The sequence below is a fragment of the Hylobates moloch genome, unplaced genomic scaffold, assembly GCF_009828535.3.
Source record: "Hylobates moloch isolate HMO894 unplaced genomic scaffold, HMol_V3 SCAFFOLD_4, whole genome shotgun sequence".
Taxonomy (NCBI): domain Eukaryota; kingdom Metazoa; phylum Chordata; class Mammalia; order Primates; family Hylobatidae; genus Hylobates; species Hylobates moloch.
In genome coordinates this window covers 41756475-41780279 of record NW_026652279.1, presented here as the reverse complement: position 1 = coordinate 41780279, position 23805 = coordinate 41756475, and the positions used below count along the sequence as shown (strand labels likewise).

Sequence of the window (23805 nt, the reverse complement as noted above, 5' to 3'; positions counted from 1 at the left end):
TGTTACTTATCATAATGGTGCCAAAGCACAAGAGTAGTGATACTGTCATATTATTGTTGTTAATCTCTTACTGTGTTGATTTATAAACTTCACTATAGGTATGTATGTATACAAAAATGCAGTATATACAGGTTTCAGTGCCATCTGCAGTTTCTGGAATTCACTGGGATTCACTGGGAGTCTTGGAATGTATCCTCCTCATATAAGGGGCGGGGGAAACAATTCAATCTTTTAAAATGGGTAAAAGATTTGAAGGTAAACTTCACCAAAGACAATATATGGATGGCAAACAAATGCGAAAAGATATTCAACACTATTAGTCATTTTAAAAATGCAAATTAAAACTACAATGAAATACCACTATACACCTATTAGAATAGCTAAAATTAAAAAGACTGACTAAACCAAGCCTTGGGATACACTGCTGGTGAGAATAAAAAACAAAATCAGCCGGGCGCGGTGGCTCACACCTGTAATCCCAACACTTTGAGAGGCCAAGGCCGGTGGATCACGAGGTCAGGCGTTTGAGACTAGCCTGGCCAACACAGTGAAACTCTGTCTCTACTAAAATTAAAAAAAAAAAAAAAAATTAGCCGGGCATGGTGGCAGACGCCTGTAATCCCAGCTACTCAGGAGGCTGAGGCAGGAGAATTGCTTGAATCTGGGAGGTGGAGGTTGCAGTGAGCTGAGATTGCACCACTGCACTCCAGCCCGGGTGACAGTGTGAGACTCCATTTCAAAAAAAATAAAAAAAATAAAAAAATAAAAAACAAAAACAATCATCACTTACTGTTCTGGAGCATCATGAAAACTATTTCTGTAAATATTCTGATAGGCTATATTCTTTTTTGTTGTTTAAATGAAAATATCACTTTACTGTTTTGTAGACTTTTCTTAATAAACAATTAGAATATCTCCCACATTAAGAAATATATTTTTAAAATAACTGCATAGATTCCACTCTATGATTATATTCTTTTCAGAATAATATCATTAAGGTAAAAGTTTCCATGACACACTGACTTCTCAAAGTTTGATCATTAACTTTCTTATATAAATGACAAATGTCTCCAAAATTCCCCAAATGGATTGAATTTGAAGCAATCTAGGAAGTTTTGGACCTCAGAATGCTGTAGGTTTTACTTATAGTTTCTCCCCAACTCCATCCAAATTTTAAAACATAAATTTCAAGTATGGGAAGATGAACTTCAGTCAAGATTCAATTTCTGGATTAAAACATCATAAAACTAGAATTTTTAAAAGAAACCATTTTGTAGAATTTTTAAATTTTAAATGTATTAAAACTCCTACAGGTACAGTTTCATTTATACCATAAACATTTACTTATGCTCTAGTAATAATTTGATCATTGCTTTTGATTGGAAGAGTTTTAGGGCAGAATTAGTAAAAGCCCTACAGCTTGCTAACAGAATTTCATTATAGCTTCCATAGTTTTAGTAACGGGCCTTATATATTTGGGTATACATCTCTTCCTAAAAAGCCTGATATAGGCCGGGCGGGGTGGCTCATGCTTGTAAACCCAGCACTTTGGGAGGCCGAGGCGGGCGGATCACGAGGTCAGGAGATCGAGACCACAGTGAAATCCCGTCTCTACTAAAAATACAAAAAATTAGCCAGGTGTGGTGGCAGGCGCCTGTAGTCCCAGCTACTCGGAGAGGCTGAGGCAGGAGAATGGCGTGAACCTGGGAGGCGGAGCTTGCAGTGAGCCGAGATTGCGCCACTGCACTCCAGCCTGGGTGACAGAGCGAGACTCCGTCTCAAAAAAAAAAAAAAAAAAAAACCTGATATAAAACATATTGATACTTAAACTATTTGCAATAAAATTTTTATAAGGCAATTAAAGTTCCCTAATTTCTTAAAAACTTAAACATATTTTCTTAACTAAGTTCCCTAATTTCTTCCTAGCCTCCAGAACTGTGGGAAATAAAGGAGATGACCCTCCTTCTGGCTTATGGTCAAGTCACTTAGTAGTCTAAGGCTACTTTTATAAAACAACTTTACTAAATGATTGTTTAGTTCTTTTAGCAATAATTAAACAATTTAGGTGTCTATATAGATAGCTCTTATACAGGTAAGACCTATTAACATTTTACCTCTAACAGAAACTTTATGTAAAAAATTTCAAGGTACAACACAATGAGATTCAAATAAGGTATAAGATAGACATCATAATAAATGAGATTCAAATAAGGTATATGATAGGCATCATAAGAAATCAAGATGGGCTTCATTTCTTATGATTCCTATCCATAGAAAAAGATTTAGAAGGACCTACAAATTCTACAATGAAAAATAGAATTAAGGGGAGGGGAAAAAGGTAATTTTTATCTATTTTGTTTGTTTGTTTGTTTTTTGAGATGGAGTCTCCCTCTGTAGCACAGGCTGGGGTACAGTGGTGCGATCTCGGCTCACTGCAAGCTCTGCCTTCCCCTACATAACTATAAAGTTTTATATCAAAAATGGATTAAATGCTGAGAATTATCACATCTCTGGATGGGAAGGCTGAATATTGTAAATCTGTACATTCTGCCCAACTAATCTGCAAATTTTACACAATTTTAATCAAATCTAAAGTTTGTTTTTGTTTTGTTGGGGTTGCAGGAGAAACATCACAGGCTGATGATATTTGATATCCAGATTTTCTAAGAGAAAAAACAAGGAACACTCAAAATATGCTGTTAGTTCTCATCATCAGAGAAGTGTTACATAAGCCAAAATGGACAAATCAGTGGAAAAGAAAAGGAAACCCAGAGGAAAATCCAATGTATATTTGATAACATAATACATGGTTTTTAAAATGGCATTTGCCCAACAGTGGGAAAAGGATAAACGTTATAAAAATGGTTTCTGAGACAAATGACCTACTACTTGGGGAAAGGTTAAGTTACATTACTACTTTACCCTACATCCCAAAATATAACCCCAGAAAGATTAAAGAAATATGTGAAAATAAAATTCCTAGAGAAAATGACATTATTTATAAGCAAGATAGAACAGCCCCTTTCTCAGCATTATACCAAAGCCCAAATCAACAATATCTGAACAGCAAAAGATATCACAAGCAAAGTCAACACAAACTGAAATTATTTTTTCTCACTTTGAGATGATGACAGATGGTTCATATTATTGTGGAGGCAGCTTCTAGGATGGCCCTAAATGATATCTGCCTCCTGGTATTCAAACCCTTGTTTAATCACCTCACCAATATTAGGTTAGAAAAAAAACTGTGGTTTCTGTCTTGGGCTTACTATTTTTCCAGTGGATCCCTTGCCATGTAGGAAGCTAACTCGCAAGACCTCAGAAAGCCCAGTGAATAGGCCCATGTGGCAAGGGACCAAAATCTGCCAACAATCACATAGTACACTTGGGGACAGATATTTCCTCCTTCAGACAAACCTTCAGATGAGACTGCAGCCCCAGCTGATGCCTGCATTCAGTCTGGTGAGAGGCTCTGGGCCAGAGGTTCCTAGCTAAGCCATGCCTGAATTTCCAACGCACAGAAGCATTGAGATAATAAAATCTTTGTTGCTCTACAAGATTACATTTTAAATGGGTTTTAACAAATAAGTAAGGAAGACACACACTCTAAAAGGGATAAAAAGGGTCACAACATGTAAAATGATGTTGCAAATTAAAATAATTTTTCAGGGCCAGGCATGATGATTCAGACCATAATCTCACCACTTTAGGAAGCCAAGAGGGAGAATCAGTTTAGGCCAGGAGCTCGAGACCAACCTGGGCCACGTAGTGAGATGCGTCTCTACAAAAAATTTAAAACAGAAAAGAAAGTAACAAAAAATAAAAATAATTTTTCACCTACAGAATTGAAAAACATAAAAATACTCCTAATATCTAAAGGCTACACAGGAAATGGGCATTACTCATATTCAAATAATGTACATTTAAATGGATAAAATCGAACTGGAAGACAGCCTATACCAAGGTTTAAAGTGCTCTCCTACTCTTCAACCCCCGAATTCTACTTTTAAAAACTGTATTCTGATAAAGCACATATATACAGTGTTTGGTAGGGAAAAAAATATTTTAATAGCTATCAATTGAACAATGGCTAATTAGGGTATATCCACACAATAAAATATAATGCAACCATTAGAGAATGAAATAAAACCAATCTCTCTCTTTCTTGAGAAGGGGAAAGAGGGTGTAGTTTAAATATTTTGATAGAAAGAGGTTATGACACTGTGAGAATCTGATACTATGATATAGAAAGAGGATGAATACTGTGAAAGAGAGAAGGGGTAGAGGGGCTTGATACAGTGAGGATAAAATATGGTAAGGCACTGGAGAGTCTGTCTAGATTCAAATCCTTGCCCATCCATCCACTTGCCAACTGTGTGACCCTGACAAGTTAATTTAAAATTTCTTTGTACTTAGGTTTCCTTATCCAAATAATAATATCAATCACACAGTACTAATGGTAAGAATTATGTAAAACTACTCATGTCAAAAAATACATATAAGTATTTGCTATCATCATTAACTACTAATCCCAAAAAATGAAATGTGTGGGTATTTAGGAGACAAATATTTAAAAAATGGAGACCCTGTCATAAAAAATATGGAATTTCCTAGTTTATGGACAATACAGGCTCAAGGAATTTAGAATAGCAAGATCTCCACAGCTGACTTGAATCATCTCAGAAGTTTCATACAGGAAGAATTTGATCTGAGTTTTCATAAATGCATAGAATTTAGATAGCAGGAGAATGGGAGTGATAGAAAGGCTGAATAAAAGCAGAGTGGTCATAGAGAAGAACCTATTTCAAGGACAGTAACATAAAAAGTTTGGAAAGTTAAGTATCCGGAGAAAATGGAAGACTATGGAAGTTTATGAGTACACAAGTAAACTAGGCAGGTTTTACTTTCTAGACTATGAAGAACCATAGAAGATTTATGGGCAAGAGAAACAACATGACCAATGAGAACTCTGGGATTATTCTAGTCTTAGTACACAGAAGAGATTAGAAAGGAGAAGACTAAGGTAGACGTTTATAAGTGGTTAAGCCAAATAATGACAGGTTCTGAATAGAATAGTAGTGAAGAGAAGAAAGAAAAAGAAGAGACACAGCCACAAGGCAGTATGAGGAAAAAAGAAAATCAAGTTAAACATTATGACTGGATATTAGGGATGGGCAAATGGAACAGTCTGAATAACAGTGAATTATAAAACCATTAAAAAGAAAAAGCAAATCCAAAGTTCTGGGAACTAGTAGGAGAGATTTCCATTGAGTCTTTAAAAGTTAAGTCATGGTCTACATCAACACAGTACAAGGGTGGGGACAGGTCACTTTTTAAAGTATAAATTAAGAAATTTTAACTTACCTTTCACAGGATTAAAAAATATATGTATTACATATGTCATTTATAATGACTACAAAAGTAATACTGCAATCTTCAGTGAATGTTATCTCTACAAAATACATGACTAGAAATAAAATCACTATAATGGTTGAGCTGAATAAAAATGCGCACAATAGAAGAAATTTGAAGCAAAAAGAAGCAACTGAAAAAATAATCATTTATGGTACACGTATTACGACAGCAACAAAATACATGAAATACCGGACATTTTACCTTAAATCTCTTGTCCTGCAATACTTTCTTGATGGCGACCAGTTCTCCTGAATCACAAAGTTTGGCTTGATATACCACACCAAACGATCCATTTCCAATCACTTTAGTGTCTGTATAGCTGACTTCTTGTGGCCTGTCTGGACCCTGCCCAGGAGTTGCCACCACTGTTGTCACCTTGCTGCCGTCCTTGTCTCCTAAAGGAAGAAAGGAAGATTTTTTTTTTCATAGAACTGTAAGGAATTAAATAGAGAAAACTGCCAAAATATACAAGGTAAACTATATTCTTTATTTTTTTATTTTTTTTGAGATGGAGTCTCACTCTTGTCACCCAGGCTATAGTGCAGTGGCACAATCTCGGCTCACTGCAACCTCCGTCTGCTGGGTTCAAGCAATTCTCCTGCCTCAGCCTCCGGAGTAGCTGGGATTACAGGCACCTGCCACCATGTCCAGCTAATTTTTGTATTTTTAGCAGAGATGAGGTTTCACCATGTAGGCCAGGCTGGTCTTGAACTCCTGACCTCAGGTGATTCACCCTCCTTGGCCTCCAAAGTGCTGGGATTACAGGCATCAGCCAACCACGCCTGGTCAAAGTAAACTATATTCTTTACTACAAATTATTTTTAGTTTATCACATGTAATTACTTCAATTACTTGTTTGAATTATAAGTCATTTTTTAAACTCCCATGTATTCAGTCATTCTATAGACCAGACACAATGCTTAGCTGCAACCCCATGAGGTAGACCGTACTGTTGCCATATTATAGGTAATAGGAAGAATGTTAAATTTGCCCACGGTCAAATACCAAATGGTGAACCCATAAGAGTCTGACCCTATCCATCCAATTCTAAAAGGCCTTAGGGCTTTCCTCAAGACCTTATTTTACTTGAAAATAAAATATGTGCAAATAAAAATGTTTAAAACTTCTGACTCTCTTCAGATCCTTCTGCATTTAGGAAAGTAAGGCTTTGAGTGTTTGCTTCCCTGAATCTTCTTTTTAGCAAAGTAGACGACCTCTCAGAGAAAGCTCAGGTGGAGAAAAGAATGTTAATTTGGGGTTAACAGATATAAAAACTTAAATAATCCAACCCATTCTGAACTGAGGCCCAATTATATAAGCAGATTACTGGCTCCAGGGTCTCTATTCACTCACAGACCTCTTCTTTCCTTTTTTGCCTTCTCTCACCCCAGTAGCAATTCAAAGGCTCTCTTCAATTCAGGCACAAGAGCTACCTCCTACTTAACTAGGCACAGTCCATGGTCACCATCTTGTTTTCTGATTTCTTAATCGATTCTCTGTATTATGCTATCTAGTATCTGATCTAAAAGAGCTTTACATTGTTCTTTTAGCGACTTCAACGTACACAAAAATGTCTACTGTTTCTTCTCTCTTTCCTGACAAATCTAAAACCAATTCTCAGTACAATATAAGTCCTTAGGCTCACTTACTGGACTTTTATTTTTTCCTGTTATTCTTCCATTACAATTTTCTTTTTAAAATACTAACTGAATTCCAATTAACCTAATAAAAGTAATATAATATTTATATAGAGTATTTTTCTCTGTGAAATATAAATTGCTAGATAAATGAATATCCAAATGCACTAGTGGCATATTATAACCAATACTTATATCCATTTAAATTCACAGAAGTATTAATATACACAAAAGCCAGTGAATGTCTGTGACCAATTAACACTTTCATTTGTAAGATGGCATTCATGGTCGCTTCCAAGATGGCCGAATAGGAACAGTTCTGGTCTACAACTCCCAGGAAGATCAATGCAGAAGACAGGTGATTTCTGCATTTCCAACTTAGGTACCTGGTTCTTCTCATTGGGACTGGTTGGACAGCGGGAGCAGCCCACGGAGGGCGAGCCGAAGCAGGGCGGGGCGTTGCCTCACCCGGGAAGCGCAAAGGATTGGGGGATTTCCCTTTCCTACCCAATGGAAGGCATGAGTGGCTGTACCTGGAGGAGCGATACACTCCGGCCCAAATACTGCACTTTTCCAATGCTCTTCGCAACGGGCAGACCAGGAGATCCCCTCCCATGCCTGACTCGGTGGGTCCCATGCCCACATAGCCTTGCTCGCTGCCAGCGCAGCAGTCTGAGATCGACCTAAGATGTGGTAGCTTGGTGGGGGGGAGGGGCGTCTGCCATTGCTGAGGCTTCAATAGACGGTTCTATGCTCACAGTGTAAACAAAGCAGCAGGGAGGCTTGAACTGGGCAGAGACCACTACAGCTCAGCAAGGCCTACTGCCTCTCTAGATTCCACCTCTAGGGCAGGGCATATCTGAACAAAAGGCTGCAGACAGCTTCTGCAGACTTAAACGTCCCTGCCTGACAGCTCTGAAGAGAGCAATGGTTCTCCCAGCATGGCGTTTCAGCTCCCGATAAGGGACAGGCTGTCTGTTATCCAAGTGGTTCCCTGACCCCTGTGTAGCCTGACTGGGAGATATCTCCCAGTAATGGCCAACAGACACCTCATACAGGTGGGTGCCCCTCTGGGACGAAGCATCCAGAGGAATGATCAGGCAGCAATATCTGCTGTTCTGCAGCCTCCGCTGGTGATACCCAGGCAAACAGGATCTGGAGTGGACCTCTAGCAAATTCCAATAGACCTGCAGCTGAGGTATCTGACTGTTAGAAGGAAAACTAACAAACAGAAAGGAATAGCATCAACATCAACACAAAGTACATCCACACCAAAACCCCATACGTAGGCCACCAACATCAAAGACCAAAGATAGATAAAACCACAAAGATGGGGAGAAACCACAGTAGAAAGGCTGAAAATTCCAAAAACCATAACATCTCTTCTCCTCCAAAGAAACACAACTACTTGCCAGCAAGGGAACCAAACTGGATGCAGAATGAGTTTGACAAGATGACAGAAGTAGGCTTCAGAAGGTCAGTAATAACAAACTTCTCCAAGTTAAAGAAGCATGTTCTAACCCACTGCAAGGAAGCTAAAAACCTTGACAAAAGGTTAGACGAATGGCTAACTAGAATAAACAGTGTAGAGAAGAGCTTAAATGACCTGATGGAGCTGAAAACCAGAGTATGAGAACATGGTGAAGCATACACAAGCCTCAATAGCTGATTCAATCAAGCAGAAGAAAGGATATCGGTGATTGAAGATCAAATTAATGAAATAAAGCGAGAAGACAAGATTAGAGAAAAAAGAGTGAAAAGAAACAAAGCCTTCAAGAAATACGGCATTATGTGAAAAGACCAAATCTACGTTTGAATGGTGTACCTAAAAGTGATGGGGAGAATGGAACCAAGTTAGAAACCACTCTTAAGGATATTAACCAGGAGAACTTCCCCAACCTAGCAAAGCAGGCCAACATTCAAATTCAGGAAATACAGAGAACACTACAAAGATACTCCTCGAGAAGAGCAACTCCAAGACACATAATTGTCAGATTCAACAAGGTTGAAATGAAGGAAAAAATGTTAAGGGCAGCCAGAGAGAAAGGTTGGGTTACCCACAAAGGGAAGGCCATCAGACTAACAGCAGATATCTCGGCAGAAACTCTACAAGCCAGAAGAGAGTGGGGGGAAAATATTCAACATTCTTAAAGAAAAGAATTTTCAAACTAGAATTTCATATCCAGCCAAACTAAGCTTCATAAGTGAAGGAGAAATAAAATCCTTTGCAGATAAGCAAATGCTGAGAGATTTTGTCACCACCAGGCCTGCCTTACAAGAGCTCCTGAATGAAGCACTAAACATGGATAGCAGCAACCGGTAACAGCCACTGCAAAAACATGCCAAATTATAAAGACCATTGATGCTAAGAAGAAACTGCATCAATTAATGGGCAAAATAACCAGCTAGCATCATAATGACAGGATCAAATTCACATATAACAATATTAACCTTAAATGTAAATGGGCTAAATGCCCCAATTAAGAGACACAGGCTGGCAAACTGGATGAAGAGTCAAGACTCATCAGTGTGCTGTATTCAGGAGACCCAACTCACGTGCAAAGACACACATAGGCTCAAAATAAAGGGATGGAGAAAAATCTACCAAGCAAATGGAAAGCAAAAAAAAATCCTGGTCTCTGATAAAAGACTTTAAACCAACAAAGGTCAAAAGAGACAAAGAAGGCCATTACATAATGGTAAAGTGATCAATTCAACAAGAAGAGCTAACTATCCTAAATATATTTGCACCCAATACAGGAACACCCAGATTCATAAAGCAAGTCCTTTGAGACCTACAAAGAGACTTAAACTCCTACACAATAATAATGGGAGATTGTAACACCCCACTGTTAATATTAGATCAAGGAGACAGAAAATTAACAAGGATGCTCAGGACTTGAACTCAGCTTTGGACCAAGTGGACCTAATAGACACCTACAGAACTCTACACCTCAAATCAACAGAATATACATTCTTCTCAGCACCACCTCGCACTTATTCTAAAATTGACCACATAATTGGAAGTAAAACACTCCTCAGCAAATGTAAAAGAACAGAAATCACAACAAACTGTCTCTCAGACCACAGTGCAATCAAATTAGAACTCAGCATTAAGAATCTCATTCAAAACCACACAACTGCATGGAAACTGAACAACCTGCTCCTGAATGACTAGTTGGTAAATAACGAAATTAAGGCAGAAAGAAGTAAGTTATTTGAAAACAATAGGAACAAAGACACAACATACCAGAATCTCTGGAACACATTTAAAGCAGTGTTTAGGAGGAAACTTAGAGCACTAAATGCCCACAAGAGAAAGCAGGAGAGATCTAAAATCAACATCCTAACATCACAATTACAAGAACTAGACAAGCAAGAGCAAACAAATTCAAAAGCTAGTAGAAGACAAGAAAGAACTAGTATCAGAGCAGAAGTGAAAGAGATAGAGACACAAAAAAACCTTCAAAAAAAAAAATCAATGAATCCAGGAGCTGATATTTTGAAAGATCAACAAAATAGATCACTAGCAACAATAATAAAGAAGAAAAGAGAGAAGAATCAAATAGATGCAATAAAAAATGATAAAGGGGATCACCACCGATCCCACAGAAATACAAACTACCATCAGAGAATACTATAAACACCTCTACGCAAATAAACTAGAAAATGTAGAAGAAATGGATAAATTCCTGGACACATACACCCTCCCAAGACTAAACTAGGAAGTCGAATCTCTGAATAGACCAATAACAGGTTCTGAAATTTAGGCAATACTTAATAGCCTACCAACCAAAAAAAGTCCAGGACCAGACAAATTCACAGCCGAATTCTACCAGAGGTACAAAGAGGAGCTGGTATCATTCCTTCTGAAACTATTCCAATCAACAGAAAAAAGGGGAATCCTCCCTAACTCATTTTATGAGGCCAGCATCATCCTGATACCAAATGATACCTGGCAGAGACACAACAAAAAAAAAAGAGAAATTTAGACCAATATCCCTGATGAACACTGATGCGAAAATCCTCAATGAAATACTGGCAAATCGAATCCAGCAGCATCAAAAAGCTTATCCATCACGATCAAGTTGGCTTCATCCCTGGGATGACAGGCCAGTTCAACATATGCAAATCAATAAATGTAATCCATCACATAAACAGAACCAATGACAAAAACCACATGATTATCTCAATAGATGCAGAAAAGGCATTCAACAAAATTCAACAGCCTTTCATGCTAAATACTCTCAATAAATTTGGTATCGATGGAACGTATCTCAACATAACAAGAGCTATTTATGACAAACCAACAGCCAATATCATACTGAACAGGCAAAAACTGGAAGCATTCCCTTTGAAAACTGACACAAGACAAAGATGCCCTCTCTCATCACTCCTAGTCAACATAGTATTGGAAGTGCTGGCCAGGGCAATCAGGCAAGAAAAAGCACAAAGAGTATTCAAATAGGAGGAGAGGAAGTCAAATGGTCTCTGTTTGACGTCTCAGGCCAAATACTCCTTAAGCTGATAAGCAACTTCAGCAAAGTCTCAGGATACAAAATCAATGTGCAAAAATCACAAGCATTCCTATACACCAAAAACAGATAAACAGCCAAATCACGAGTGAACTCCCATTCACAATTGCTCCTAAGACAATAAAATACCTAGGAATTCAACTTACAAGGGATGTGAAGGACTTCTTCAAGGAGAACTACAAACCACTGCTCAAGGAAATAAAAGAGGACACAAACAAATGGAAAAACATTCCATGCTCATGCATAGGAAGAATCAATATCGTGAAAATGGCCTTACTGCCCAAAGTAATTTATAGTTACCACTGACTTTCTTCACAGAATTGGAAAAAACTACTTTAAACTTCATATGGAAACAAAAAAGAGCCTGCATACCCAAGACAATCCTGGGCAAGAAGAACAAAGCTGGAGGCATCATGTAACCTGACTTCAAACTTTACTACAAGGCTACAGTAATCAAAACAGCATGGTACTGGTACCAAAACAGATACACAGACCAAAGGAACAGAACAGAGGCCTCAGAAATACCACCACACATCTACCACCATCTGATCTTTGACAAATCTGACATACACAGGCAATGGGGAGGATTCACTATTTAATAAATGGTGCTGGGAAAACTGGCTAGCCATGTGCAGAAAACTAAACTGGACCCCTTCCTTACACCTTACAGAAAAATCAACTCAAGATGGATCAAAGACTTAAACATTAAGACCTAGGTCCATAAAAATCCTAGGAGAAAACCTGGGCAATAGCATTCAGGACACAGGCATGGGCAAAGACTTCATGTCTAAAACACCAAAAGCAATGGCAACAAAAGCCAAAATTGACAAATAGGATCTAATTAAACTAAAGAGCTTCTTCACAGCAAAAGAAACTATCATCAGAGTGAACAAGCAACCCACAGAATGGGAGAAAATTTTTTGCAATCTCTCCATCTGACAAAGGGCTAATATCCAGAATCTACAAAGAACTTAAACAAATTCACAAGAAAAAAGCAAACAACCTCATCCAAAAATGGGCAAAGGATATGCAGACACTTCTCAAAGAAGACATTTATGCAGCCAACAGACATGAAAAAATGCTCATCATCACCAGTTATTAGAGAAATGCAAATCAGAACCACAATGAGATACCATCTCATGCCAGTTAGAATGGCGATCATTAAAAAGTCAGGAAACAACAGATGCTGGAGAGGTTGTGGAAAAATAGGAACGCTTTTACACTGTTGGTGGCAGTGTAAATTAGTTCAATCATTATGAAAGACAGTGTAGCGATTCCTCAAGAATCTAGAAGTAGAAATACCATTTGACCCAGCCATTCCATTACTGGGTATATACCCAAAGGATTATAAATCATTCTACTATGAAGACACATGCACATGTACACTTACTGCGGCACTATTCACAATAGAAAAGAGTTGGAACCAACCCAAATGTCCATCAATGATAGACTGGATTAAGAAAATGTGGCACATATACATCATGGAATACTATGCTGCCATAAAAAAGGATGAGTTCATGTCCTTTGCAGGGACATGGATGAAGCTGGAAACCATCATTCCATCATTCTCAGCAAACTATCACAAGCTCAGAAAACCAAACACCGCATGTTCTCACCCATAAGTGGGAGCTGAACAATGAGAACACATGGACACAGGGAGGGGAACATCACACACTGGGGTCTGTGGGCGGGTGGGGCGCAAGGGGAGACATAACATTAGGAGAAATACCTAATGTAGATGACAGGTTGATGGGTGCAGCAAACCACCAGGGCACGTGTATACCTATGTAACAAAACTGCACGTTCTGCACATGTAACCCACAACTTAAAGTATAATAATAATAATAAAAAAAAGATGGCATTCGTGACAGATTCAAAAGCAATGAGGGATTCCTTCATAAGATAGCCAGGTGAAATACAGGCAGTCTATATTTATCATGGCCAGCCATCTTGAATATTTATGTCTTTAGGTCCAAGGTAAAACACTCAAACTGGCATGATTTAATCACCCCAAATCCAAAACCACTTGTGGAAAGAAATAACTCAAATCTTGTCAACACCACCATTTTTATTTACAGCAGTATTATATATGCTTTAAATGCACACAAACCCCAGCATAAGCCAATATAAAAAAGCAGTTTTCAAAGCTTTCAAACTCTCCCTTCAAGTCTCACCCCTCAGTAAAATAAATCTTAGGTATATTTGCTAAAAACCTAGTTTAATCTAATCTGAGTTCTAAATTATCATGCCCTACCCCCCAAAAATCTATGTTAATCTTAACTACAACTTATCAAGCTGACTATAAACCTCACCATAAGTTATTCTCTCCCCCATTTGTAAAATAACTTTTCTTTACCTGTATCTTAGCAGTCCTAAAAACAGAATCACAGTCTTCTGAACTTAAACTCTAAATGAAGAGATCCAGAAAGGTTAAAATCCAAGGTACTGAATGCATTCTTATAATCCAATTGTCTCAAGAGAAGATAAAAAGCATACGTTATTTTGAACATAGTCTGACTCTTCTCTATATTATCCAAGTCAAAACCATAACATCAAAAAAAGATTTCAAGGACTCTGAATTAATAATTCCACTGAACAAGTTGCTTGCAAAATCTCACATCTAACTCACAAAACAAAGGATCATTAATAAACTAATATAGATTTTAAGAACAGTAGCCGAGTGTGGTGGCACACGCCTGTAGTCCCAGCTACTCAGGAGGCTTAAGTGGGAGGATCCCTTGAGCCTGGCAGATCAAGGCTGCAGTGAGCCAAGACTGCGCCACTGCATTTTGGCCTGGGTGACAAAGCAAGACCCTGTCTCTAAATTAATAAATAAATAAATAAATGGCCAGGCATGGTAGTTCACACCTGTAATCCCAGCACTTTGGGAGGCCGAGGTGGGCGGATCACTCAAGGCCAGTAGTTCAAGACCAGCCTGGCCAAGATGGCAAAACACCGTCTCTACTAAAAATACAAAAATTAGCCAAACACAGTGATGCACACCTGTAATCCCAGCTACAAGGGAGGCTGAGGCACAAGAATCCCTTGAACCCAGGAGGCGGGAGGCTGCAGTGAGCTGAGATCATGCCACTGTACTCCAGCCTGGGCGACACAGCAAGACCATTTCCAACAGCAGCACCAACACAAAAAGCCTACTGTACTCCACAATTTTAATTAACTGAAAAACGGAAAACAAAAACTGTCTGGGGTCCAACCAAAAATTATGTTTTTCTACTGCGTAACCATATTTCAATAAAGGAAAATGGAGCCCCACCTTTGTATTTTCCTTGCTCCAGTAACAGAACTTAAGCAATATAAGCATTTGTGATGACGTTCCCTATTTGCCTCCACAGGTTCTACTTCTTTTTAAAAAAGGTAACATTTCAAGGGTTTGAAAACTAGCTATGAAAGATATCCATTAGAACGCTGGGATTTAGCATCTCTTCACTCCAGCCACTGAGCCTAGGAATGTCTATCCCAGCATCATCATTTGCAAATGGGAAAAAGCATCAAATAAGACAATTCTGCTAAAATATTAAAAGCAGAGTGGAAAGGTAAAACAGGTCCTACAGATACTATAGCTGAAAGAGATTCTTAAGGCCTCTTAATTTTAAGCTGAGATTTGATGTGGACAAGGACCAATTCTTTCACACTTTTGTACATCTAGAGACAAAGTACTTACTACCTTAGCAGTAATTAAAAGATTTACTCTATTCTGTCTAAAACAGTTAGAGAAATTGCTAAGAATTATTACAGACTATATTCTCCACTAATATGTACTATCTAGGTACTAGGAACAATGCGTCTTCAGTCTTTCTGTAGACTTCAAGCATCCTAGAATTTTTATTAAGAAATGATCACGTTCTTCAGACTGTTCTATCAGAGATCTGAAATAGCAGAGCTGAAAAGAATGGCAGGGCAATATGGGGGATGACTTGGCATGAACATTAATAGTGCCATGGGTCAGTCAGCAACTAGCGTGCCAAGGAAAAGCACGTTACCATTTGGCATTGGAATTAGCCAACTTGGCAATAAGATAACAACTGTATAAAATTGTACTGTTTACAAAGAACGATCCCATTCATTGTTTCATCTACATTAATACCTATAATAGATTACTTTATCATAAAGCTTTAGGTAGCAGAACTCATCACATGCCTCATGCTGCCTCTGTTGTATTTTAAAACCTTCCCACTACCACTAACTTCATATTCTTTTCTCCATTTCCCCTTAAAAAAAGATGTTTCTGGCCGGGCGCGGTGGCTCACACCTGTAATCCCAGCACTTTGGGAGGCCGAGGCGGGCGGATCATGAGGTCAGGAGATCGAGACCATCCTGGCTAACACGGTGAAACTCCGTCTCCACTAAAAATACAAAAAATTAGCCGGGCGTGATTGCAGGCGCCTGTAGTCCCAGCTACTCAGGAGGCTGAGGCAGGAGAATGGCGTGAATCCAGGAGGCGGAGCTTGCAGTGAGCCAAGATAGCACCACTGCACTCCGGCCTGGGCGAAAGAGCGAGACTCCTTCTCAAAAAAAAAAAAAAAAAGATGTTTCTGATAACATAATGTAAAAGGATCAGCTCCAGAGTAATAGGAAGTAAGAGAATAAATCAACGGTCTTTTATAGTTTTCTGGCCTCAACCATGTACTCCTTAATATCAACATCTATTCCCAGAGACACTTTGGCAACATTAGGTTTTGAAATTTATACCAAAGCAAAACCATATCAAAAATAAAAATGTACAACAGTTGATTGTGACATCCAAACAACTTCGTATTTGCTAAAACAAATTGGGCTATTTCAGACCATAGCACTGCTTCCAAGAGACCAAAATCCTCAAGAAAAACTAGAAATTGTAACAAATCTGCTTAAACAAAAAATAACCACTTTGCCCAGTACTAAATTTCCTAGCATACATGAAACAGTAATTTCCAAACTAATTATATGGCACTAGCGATAATAATAAAATTGGTCTTCGAAACCACCTTGAAGGTACAACAGCACAGCAGCAGGAACTAGTTCAGCTTCAGGCCCTCTCTCCTGTCAGAGGACTTCACTCACATTATACAAATTCCCTACATAATTAAAATGCAGCATTAAATCCCTACTCTTTACCATAATAGATAAATCTTAAATATACAAACCAGAACAGACTCCTCATGACGCAATGAAAAGATGGTATACAACAGAACAATCACTTTCTATTGAAGGCTGTTAAATACAGAATAATTTTTTTCTTTTTTAAGAGATAGGGTCGTCCAGGTTAGAGTGCAATGACGTGATCATAGCTCACTCATGTAACACTGAACTCCTGGGCTCAAGCAATCCTCCTGCCTCAGCTTCCCAAGTAGTTAGCACTAGAGGCACAAACCACCATGCCTCGCTAATATTTTTTATTTTTTAATTTTTTGGAGAGACAGGGTCTCACTTTGTTGCCCAGGTTGGTCTCTAACTCCTGGCCTTAAGTCTAAAATCCTCCTACCTCAGCCTCCCCAAAGTGCTGGGATTACAGGTGTGAACCACTGTATCCAGTCTAGAACACAATTTTTACAAAAGCCTTGGCGGTTTAGGAATATCCCAAAATAATACACACAGCCTAGTTCTCAATCTCTTAAAAACAGGATTGTACCTGTAAACAACATTTTGTAGTCATATTTTTTGAAGTCTTCTCAAGTCACTCCACAGACCAATCCACCCTGCAATGAATACGGTGACATGGACCCATCCGAGGTATGGAGGGAGTATCCAAAAGCCAAAAGTCCACTTCAAGGATGTTTAAATATTTAGTAGGTAGGTGTCTGGCACTGACACTCTAATTTTATTCAAATGATAAATCTCAAAGCTGAACATACTTTGTTCATTTAACAAAGGCATTTAATTTGATGTTTCTTGTTTTAAGGAGACTAGTTCTTAAAATCCAGTGCTGAGAAAAAGCAACAACTGAGACACTTTGTAACTGAGGGGCTTTTAGAGAATATGAATAAGGTGTACTACAAACTGAGAAAAGTCATGCCACAATCTAATTAATACTCTGGTGACCATGCTGTGGAGAGTTAAGCCTGCAATGACTGCCTCTATAAAAATTTTCCTTCACCTCAAGAATGAAGTCTCCACGTAGAAATAACAGAAAATTAAAAGTCTGCAACAAAAGCCTAGAGAAATCAGCACACCACCCATGAATACACAAGATACAAAGCATTTTCATGACATTTTCTGTCTAACAATAGTATTAGCAGAGGGAAAGGCACTGCCAATTATTTCTCTGTCATGCAGAGAAGTAACACACAGCTATTTTTAAAGGATGTTTACAACAATGACACTATTGAAAAATATGATTATATAAATTACTCAAAAGAACCCAAAAGAACCTTATCTTCAGGTATGAATAAGACTGTCAGAAGAGGAAACTCTGGCCACTGTAAATTTTTCAGGTTAAGTTGAAGTTCAACTCTTTATCCAAAGAAACCAGGTTTAAAAAAAAAAAAAAAAAAAACTATTAAAACAAAGATGTTGGCCGGGCGCGGTGGCTCATGCCTATGATTCCAGCACTTTGGGATGCCAAGGTGGGTAGATCACCTGAGGTCAGGAATGCGAGACCAGCCTGGCCAACATGGCGAAACCCTGTCTCTACTAGAAGTATAAAAAGCTACTTGGAAGGCTGAGGCAAAAGAATTGCTTGAACCCAGGAGGCGGAGGTTGCAGTGAGCCAAGATCATGCCACTGCACTCCAGCCTGGGAGACAGAGTGAGACTCTGTCAAAAAAAAAAAAAAAAAAAGCAAAAACAAAACAAACAACAACAACAACGAAGATGTTGGGCTAGGCACAGTGGCTCACACCTGCAATCCCAGCACTTTGGGAGGCCATGGCAGGCACCATAGTGAAACCCTGGCTCTATTTATTTTTAAATAAAATAAATTTAATTTTAAAAAGCAAAGATGTTCTCCCCAAAATAAACTGCTAGAAACAAGAAAACAACATAAAAATTAATTAGCAAAGGGAATAAAAAGTAGAAAACTGAGCCCCATGGGATCAGAGTTAGAAAATTCAAAAATGAACTTATTCTTGTGATTAAAATAGGGGCTTTATTTTATGATGCAGAAGCTCTAGCCAGAGTGCACAACTGCTTATATATGTTGGAACAAATGAAACTATGAAGAAAGAAAGGAAATATCAACCAAGTAGCTGAATCAATCAAATCAACCCTAATGATCAACAGCAGGATAAAAATGCCAGAGCAATTTCTATGTAACCTTGATGTGATAAAAATCTTTCTAACGAGGCCTTTTCCCTTAGATACCATTCATCTTCACATGATTCTAACCTAAGAGATTAGGAAAAACAAAACAAAACAATTACTAAATTTCCTTTGGGGATAGGAAGAGTAAATAAAAGGAGAGGCAGAGAAAACAAAATGGACAGATGTCACACAGGCTGGCTTCTGGAGATGTTTACTTATCTATCACTTTTAGAAATGAAAAGGAAAACATAGGGTGGCAGAGGACAGAGATGACAGAAAGACTCCAGAGTTCTTTTCAATCACAGGAAGACATCATGCTACTGAAATGAACAGAGATCAATTCTGAAGAATCATAACATTCACTTCTTTAAAAAAAAGAAATCAAATTTGTCCTCAGAGGCCTAATGAAAAGAATATGGGCTTTGAAGTCATACAAAGGTTTATATCACAAGTTCAACCTACTTAATATCTATAAAATGGAAATAGCTGCTACTTAGGGTTGTGACGATTGAATAGCACAGGTTACATAGTTGTTTTTTTTTTGTTTTTTTTTTTTTTGAGATGGAGTCTCACTCTGTTGCCCAGGCTGGAGTGCAGTGGCGCGATCTCGGCTCACTGCAAGCTCCGCCTCCCAGGTTCACGCCATTCTTCTGCCTCGGCCTCCCAAGTAGCTGGGACTATAGGCGCCCGCCACCACACCTGGCTAATTTTTTGTACTTTTAGTAAAGACGGGGTTTCACCGTGTTAGTCAGGATGGTCTCAGTCTCGATCTCTTGACCTCGTGATCTACCTGCCTCGGCCTCCCAAAGTGCTGGGATTACAGGCGTGAGCCACAGCGCCCGGCCAGTTGTTGTTTTTTAAATGCACGCCACTTAGTGGGTGCTCAATAAATTACAGTTTCTTTGAACTTTGAATTATTAGCAGTGGAAATACGAAAGAGTATATTATTCCGCTCCACTATGCTCTTTTACAACTCACATGTGCCCTATCACGGTACTTATCACAATGTCCTATAATTAAAAGTCTGAACCCCTTACTTCACTAAGAGCTCTTAGAAAAACATTGGCCAGGCACAGTGGCTCACGCCTGTAATCCCAGCACTTTGGGAGGCTGAGGCGGGCAGATCACGAGGTCAGGAGTTCGAGATCAGCCTGGCCAACATGGTGAAACCCCGTCTCTACCAAAGATACAAAAAATTAACTGGGCATGGTGGTGCACGCCTGTAATCTCAGCTACTTGGGAGGCTGAGGCAAGAGAATCGCTTGAACCTGGGAGGCGGAGGTTGCAATAAGCCAAGGTGGCACCATTGCACTCCAGCCTGGGAGACAGGGTGAGACTCAGTCTCAAAAAAAAAAAAAAAAAACTAGACATTATTGGAATCATTTACATTTCCCATGTGCACAAGGTTCAGCACAATGCAAATGCTCAGCAAAGGTTTGCCACTGAATTTATAAGAATTATTCAAGCAGAACTGTTAGGATTTGCGAACTAACTACTTCATGTTAAACCTAAGTAGTGCTTTTGCGTCTTCCTATGCTTGCCATTGGTCAGATATAAATTCCTGGGGAGAAGATATATAGAAAAGCCTTTACAAGTAGTAAAACAGAATGGAGGGCTTACTGAAAACATGGTGACAACAAGCAGCCAAAACAAATGACTCAATGTCCCACATGTGTATTTAGGTATGGGTGGGAAATTTACTCTGTTCCTAACCCTTTTCCAAATAATTCTGGTTTCTTTAGAGCATCAATAGGCAGAAATTGGCAAAAACTGGACAGGAGACAAATCTGAGATCTTAAGTTCAATTTATGTAAGCATATTGCTTGAGAACTATTTACAGTTTGCAAGCACCACTCACAGTGGGCATAAGAATCACCTGAGAGTTTACTAAAATGAAGACTCTAGAATATATCCCCCAAAAGGTCAGTAATTCTGAAGTGGGGCTCTAGAAACTGTATTTTTAATAAGCACCTCAAATGCTTCTTAATGCAGGTCCAGCTACCACACTTGAAGAGCCACAATATACCATTTAATTCCTACAAAAAGCCTGCGACATACTCAGAACACTCATTTTAACAAATGGGAAAATTTATGGTGTTCAAAAAGATTTGATAATTTGCTCCAAGTAATCCCTTCAATAACTCATACCCACAGGATTCAGACCTGTCCATTTACTGAAAAACTCGTGTTCTGCTACATTACTTTGCTAAGGACCATGTCATAAAGATAAGAGATGGGTATTTAGGCCCTGAAACCAACTTTTTGTGTTCAGCAAAACCTAAAACTCCAAATATCTTACAAAAGGTGCTGAAGCCAATATCTATTAGCCACCCCAATTTTTTCTTTGAAATATTCATACTTCTTCTGAGCCAATTTTAATTGACTCAATTTTTTATCTTCTTGGTTTTACCTCAAAACCAAATTTTACTTTAAACCAAACAATAAACCTAAAATCAGAAACATGCTAATTTTCAACAGTCTGAACTTAAATATTATTTTACTTCTAAGCCATAAACTGGAATCAAGTTCCTTTCCTTTTCTCTAACTTCACTGAACTGGAATAAAATCAAACCAAACCCAAAGTGAATAAATATTTCACTTGATCTTACTCCTCACTTGAAATAATTTCAAGATGTAATTTAGAAACAGGTTTATTTTCCATACACGTCTAAAAGGCTTACAGCATGTGCATAAAAATCTTCGGCTTTTAGGAATTTACATTAGAATTTTTAACTCTTTTTTTTTTGTTTGTTTGTTTGTAAATATTTAATGCTATGTGCATCACAGGTACCAAGGTAATTAGTAAATTTGAACAACTACATAAGGAGTATGACAAATTATACAGGTATAACAACTATTAATTTCTGTTTATGTAAATGTACTGTATACAATTTTCAATGAAATATATACTGTAGTAATTTATCTTTTTTTCTTTTTCTTTTTTTTATTATTATACTTTAAGTTTTAGGGTACATGTGCACAATGTGCAGGTTTGTTACATATGTATACATGTGCCATGTTGGTGTGCTGCACCCATTAACTCGTCATTTAGCATTAGGTATATCTCCTAATGCTGTCCCTCCCCACTCCCCCCACCCCACAACAGTCCCCGGAGTGTGATATTCCCCTTCCTGTGTCCGTGTGTTCTCATTGTTCAATTCCCACCTATGAGTGAGAATATCCGGTGTTTGGTTTTTTGTCCTTGCGATAGTTTACTGAGAATTATGGTTTCCAGTTTCATCCATGTCCCTACAAAGGACATGAACTCATCATTTTTTATGGCTGCATAGTATTCCATGGTATATATGTGCCACATTTTCTTAATCCAGTCTATCATTGATGGACATTTGGGTTGGTTCCAAGTCTTTGCTATTGTGAATAGTGCTGCAATAAACATACGTGTGCATGTGTCTTTATAGCAGCATGATTTATAATCCTTTGGGTATATACCCAGTAATGGGATGGCTGGGTCAAATGGTATTTCTAGTTCTAGATCCCTGAGGAATCGCCACACTGACTTCCACAATGGTTGAACTAGTTTACAGTCCCACCAACAGTGTAAAAGTGTTCCTATTTCTCCACATCCTCTCCAGCACCTGTTGTTTCCTGACTTTTTAATGATGGCCATTCTAACTGGTGTGAGATGGTATCTCACTGTGGTTTTGATTTGCATTTCTCTGACGGCCAGTGATGATGAGCATTTTTTCCATGTGTTTTTTGGCTGCATAAATGTCTTCTTTTGAGAAGTGTCTGTTCATGTCCTTCACCCACTTTTTGATGGGGTTGTTTTTTTCTTGTAAATTTGTTTGAGTTCATTGTAGATTCTGGATATTAGCCCTTTGTCAGATGAGTAGGTTGCAAAACTTTTCTCCCATTTTGTAGGTTGCCTGTTCACTCTGATGGTAGTTTCTTCTGCTGTGCAGAAGCTCTTTAGTTTAATTAATTAGATCCCATTTGTCAATTTTGGCTTTTGCTGCCATTGCTTTTGGTGTTTTAGACATGAAGTCTTTGCCCATGCCTATGTCCTGAATGGTATTGCCTAGGTTTTCTTCTAGGGTTTTTATGGTTTTAGGTCTAACATGTAAGTCTTTAATCCATCTTGAATTAATTTTTGTATAAGGTGTAAGGACGGGATCCAGTTTCAGCTTTCTACATATGGCTAGCCAGTTTTCCCAGCACCATTTATTAAATAGGGAATCCTTATCCCATTGCTTGTTTTTGTCAGGTTTGTCAAAGATCCGATAGTTGTAGATATGCGGCATTATTTCTGAGGGCTCTGTTCTGTTCCATTGATCTATGTCTCTGTTGTGGTACCAGAACCATGCTGTTTTGGTTACTGTGGCCTTGTAGTATAGTTTGAAGTCAGGTAGGGTGATGCCTCCAGCTTTGTTCTTTTGGCTTAGGATTGACTTGGCGATGTGGGCTCTTTTTTGGTTCCATATGAACTTTAAAGTAGTTTTTTCCAATTCTGTGAAGAAAGTCATTGGTAGCTTGATGGGGATGGCATTGAATCTATAAATTACCTTGGGCAGTATGGCCATTTTCATGACATTGATTCTTCCAACCCATGAGCATGGAATGTTCTTCCATTTGTTTGTATCCTCTTTTATTTCATTGAGCAGTGGTTTGTAGTTCTCCTTGAAGAGGTCCTTCACATCCCTTGTAAGTTGGATTCCTAGGTGTTTTATTCTCTTTGAAGCAATTGTGAATGGGAGTTCACTCATGATTTGGCTCTCTGTTTGTCTGTAAACATGCTTATCCGTTTGATTTACAAGCTGTCCAATTTGGAGGGCAAGGGTAGTCACTACATTTAAATTTTTCTTAAGAAGGAAGGTTACCAGATTATCAAAGAATTAGTACACTATACATGGATGAAAAGAGAACATGGTAAGTACTTAAACTAAAGAAGTAAACAGTTACTTTTAAAAATACAATTACTCACTCACTGATCCAGTCAGTGGTCACATTCTAGAACCATCA

General features: G+C 38.4%; 1 protein-coding gene across 2 annotated transcripts in view; it reads right to left on the bottom strand.

The window, feature by feature from the left end:
* The window catches only part of GSK3B (glycogen synthase kinase 3 beta), a 288377-nt gene that overhangs the window by 143333 nt on the left and 121239 nt on the right, over positions 1-23805 (bottom strand). For both annotated transcript variants that reach the window (XM_032150081.2, XM_032150082.2), the window contains one exon: positions 5617-5810. In XM_032150081.2, coding sequence (XP_032005972.1) covers positions 5617-5810 — 194 coding nt within the window. The remainder of the gene's footprint in view (positions 1-5616; positions 5811-23805) is intronic.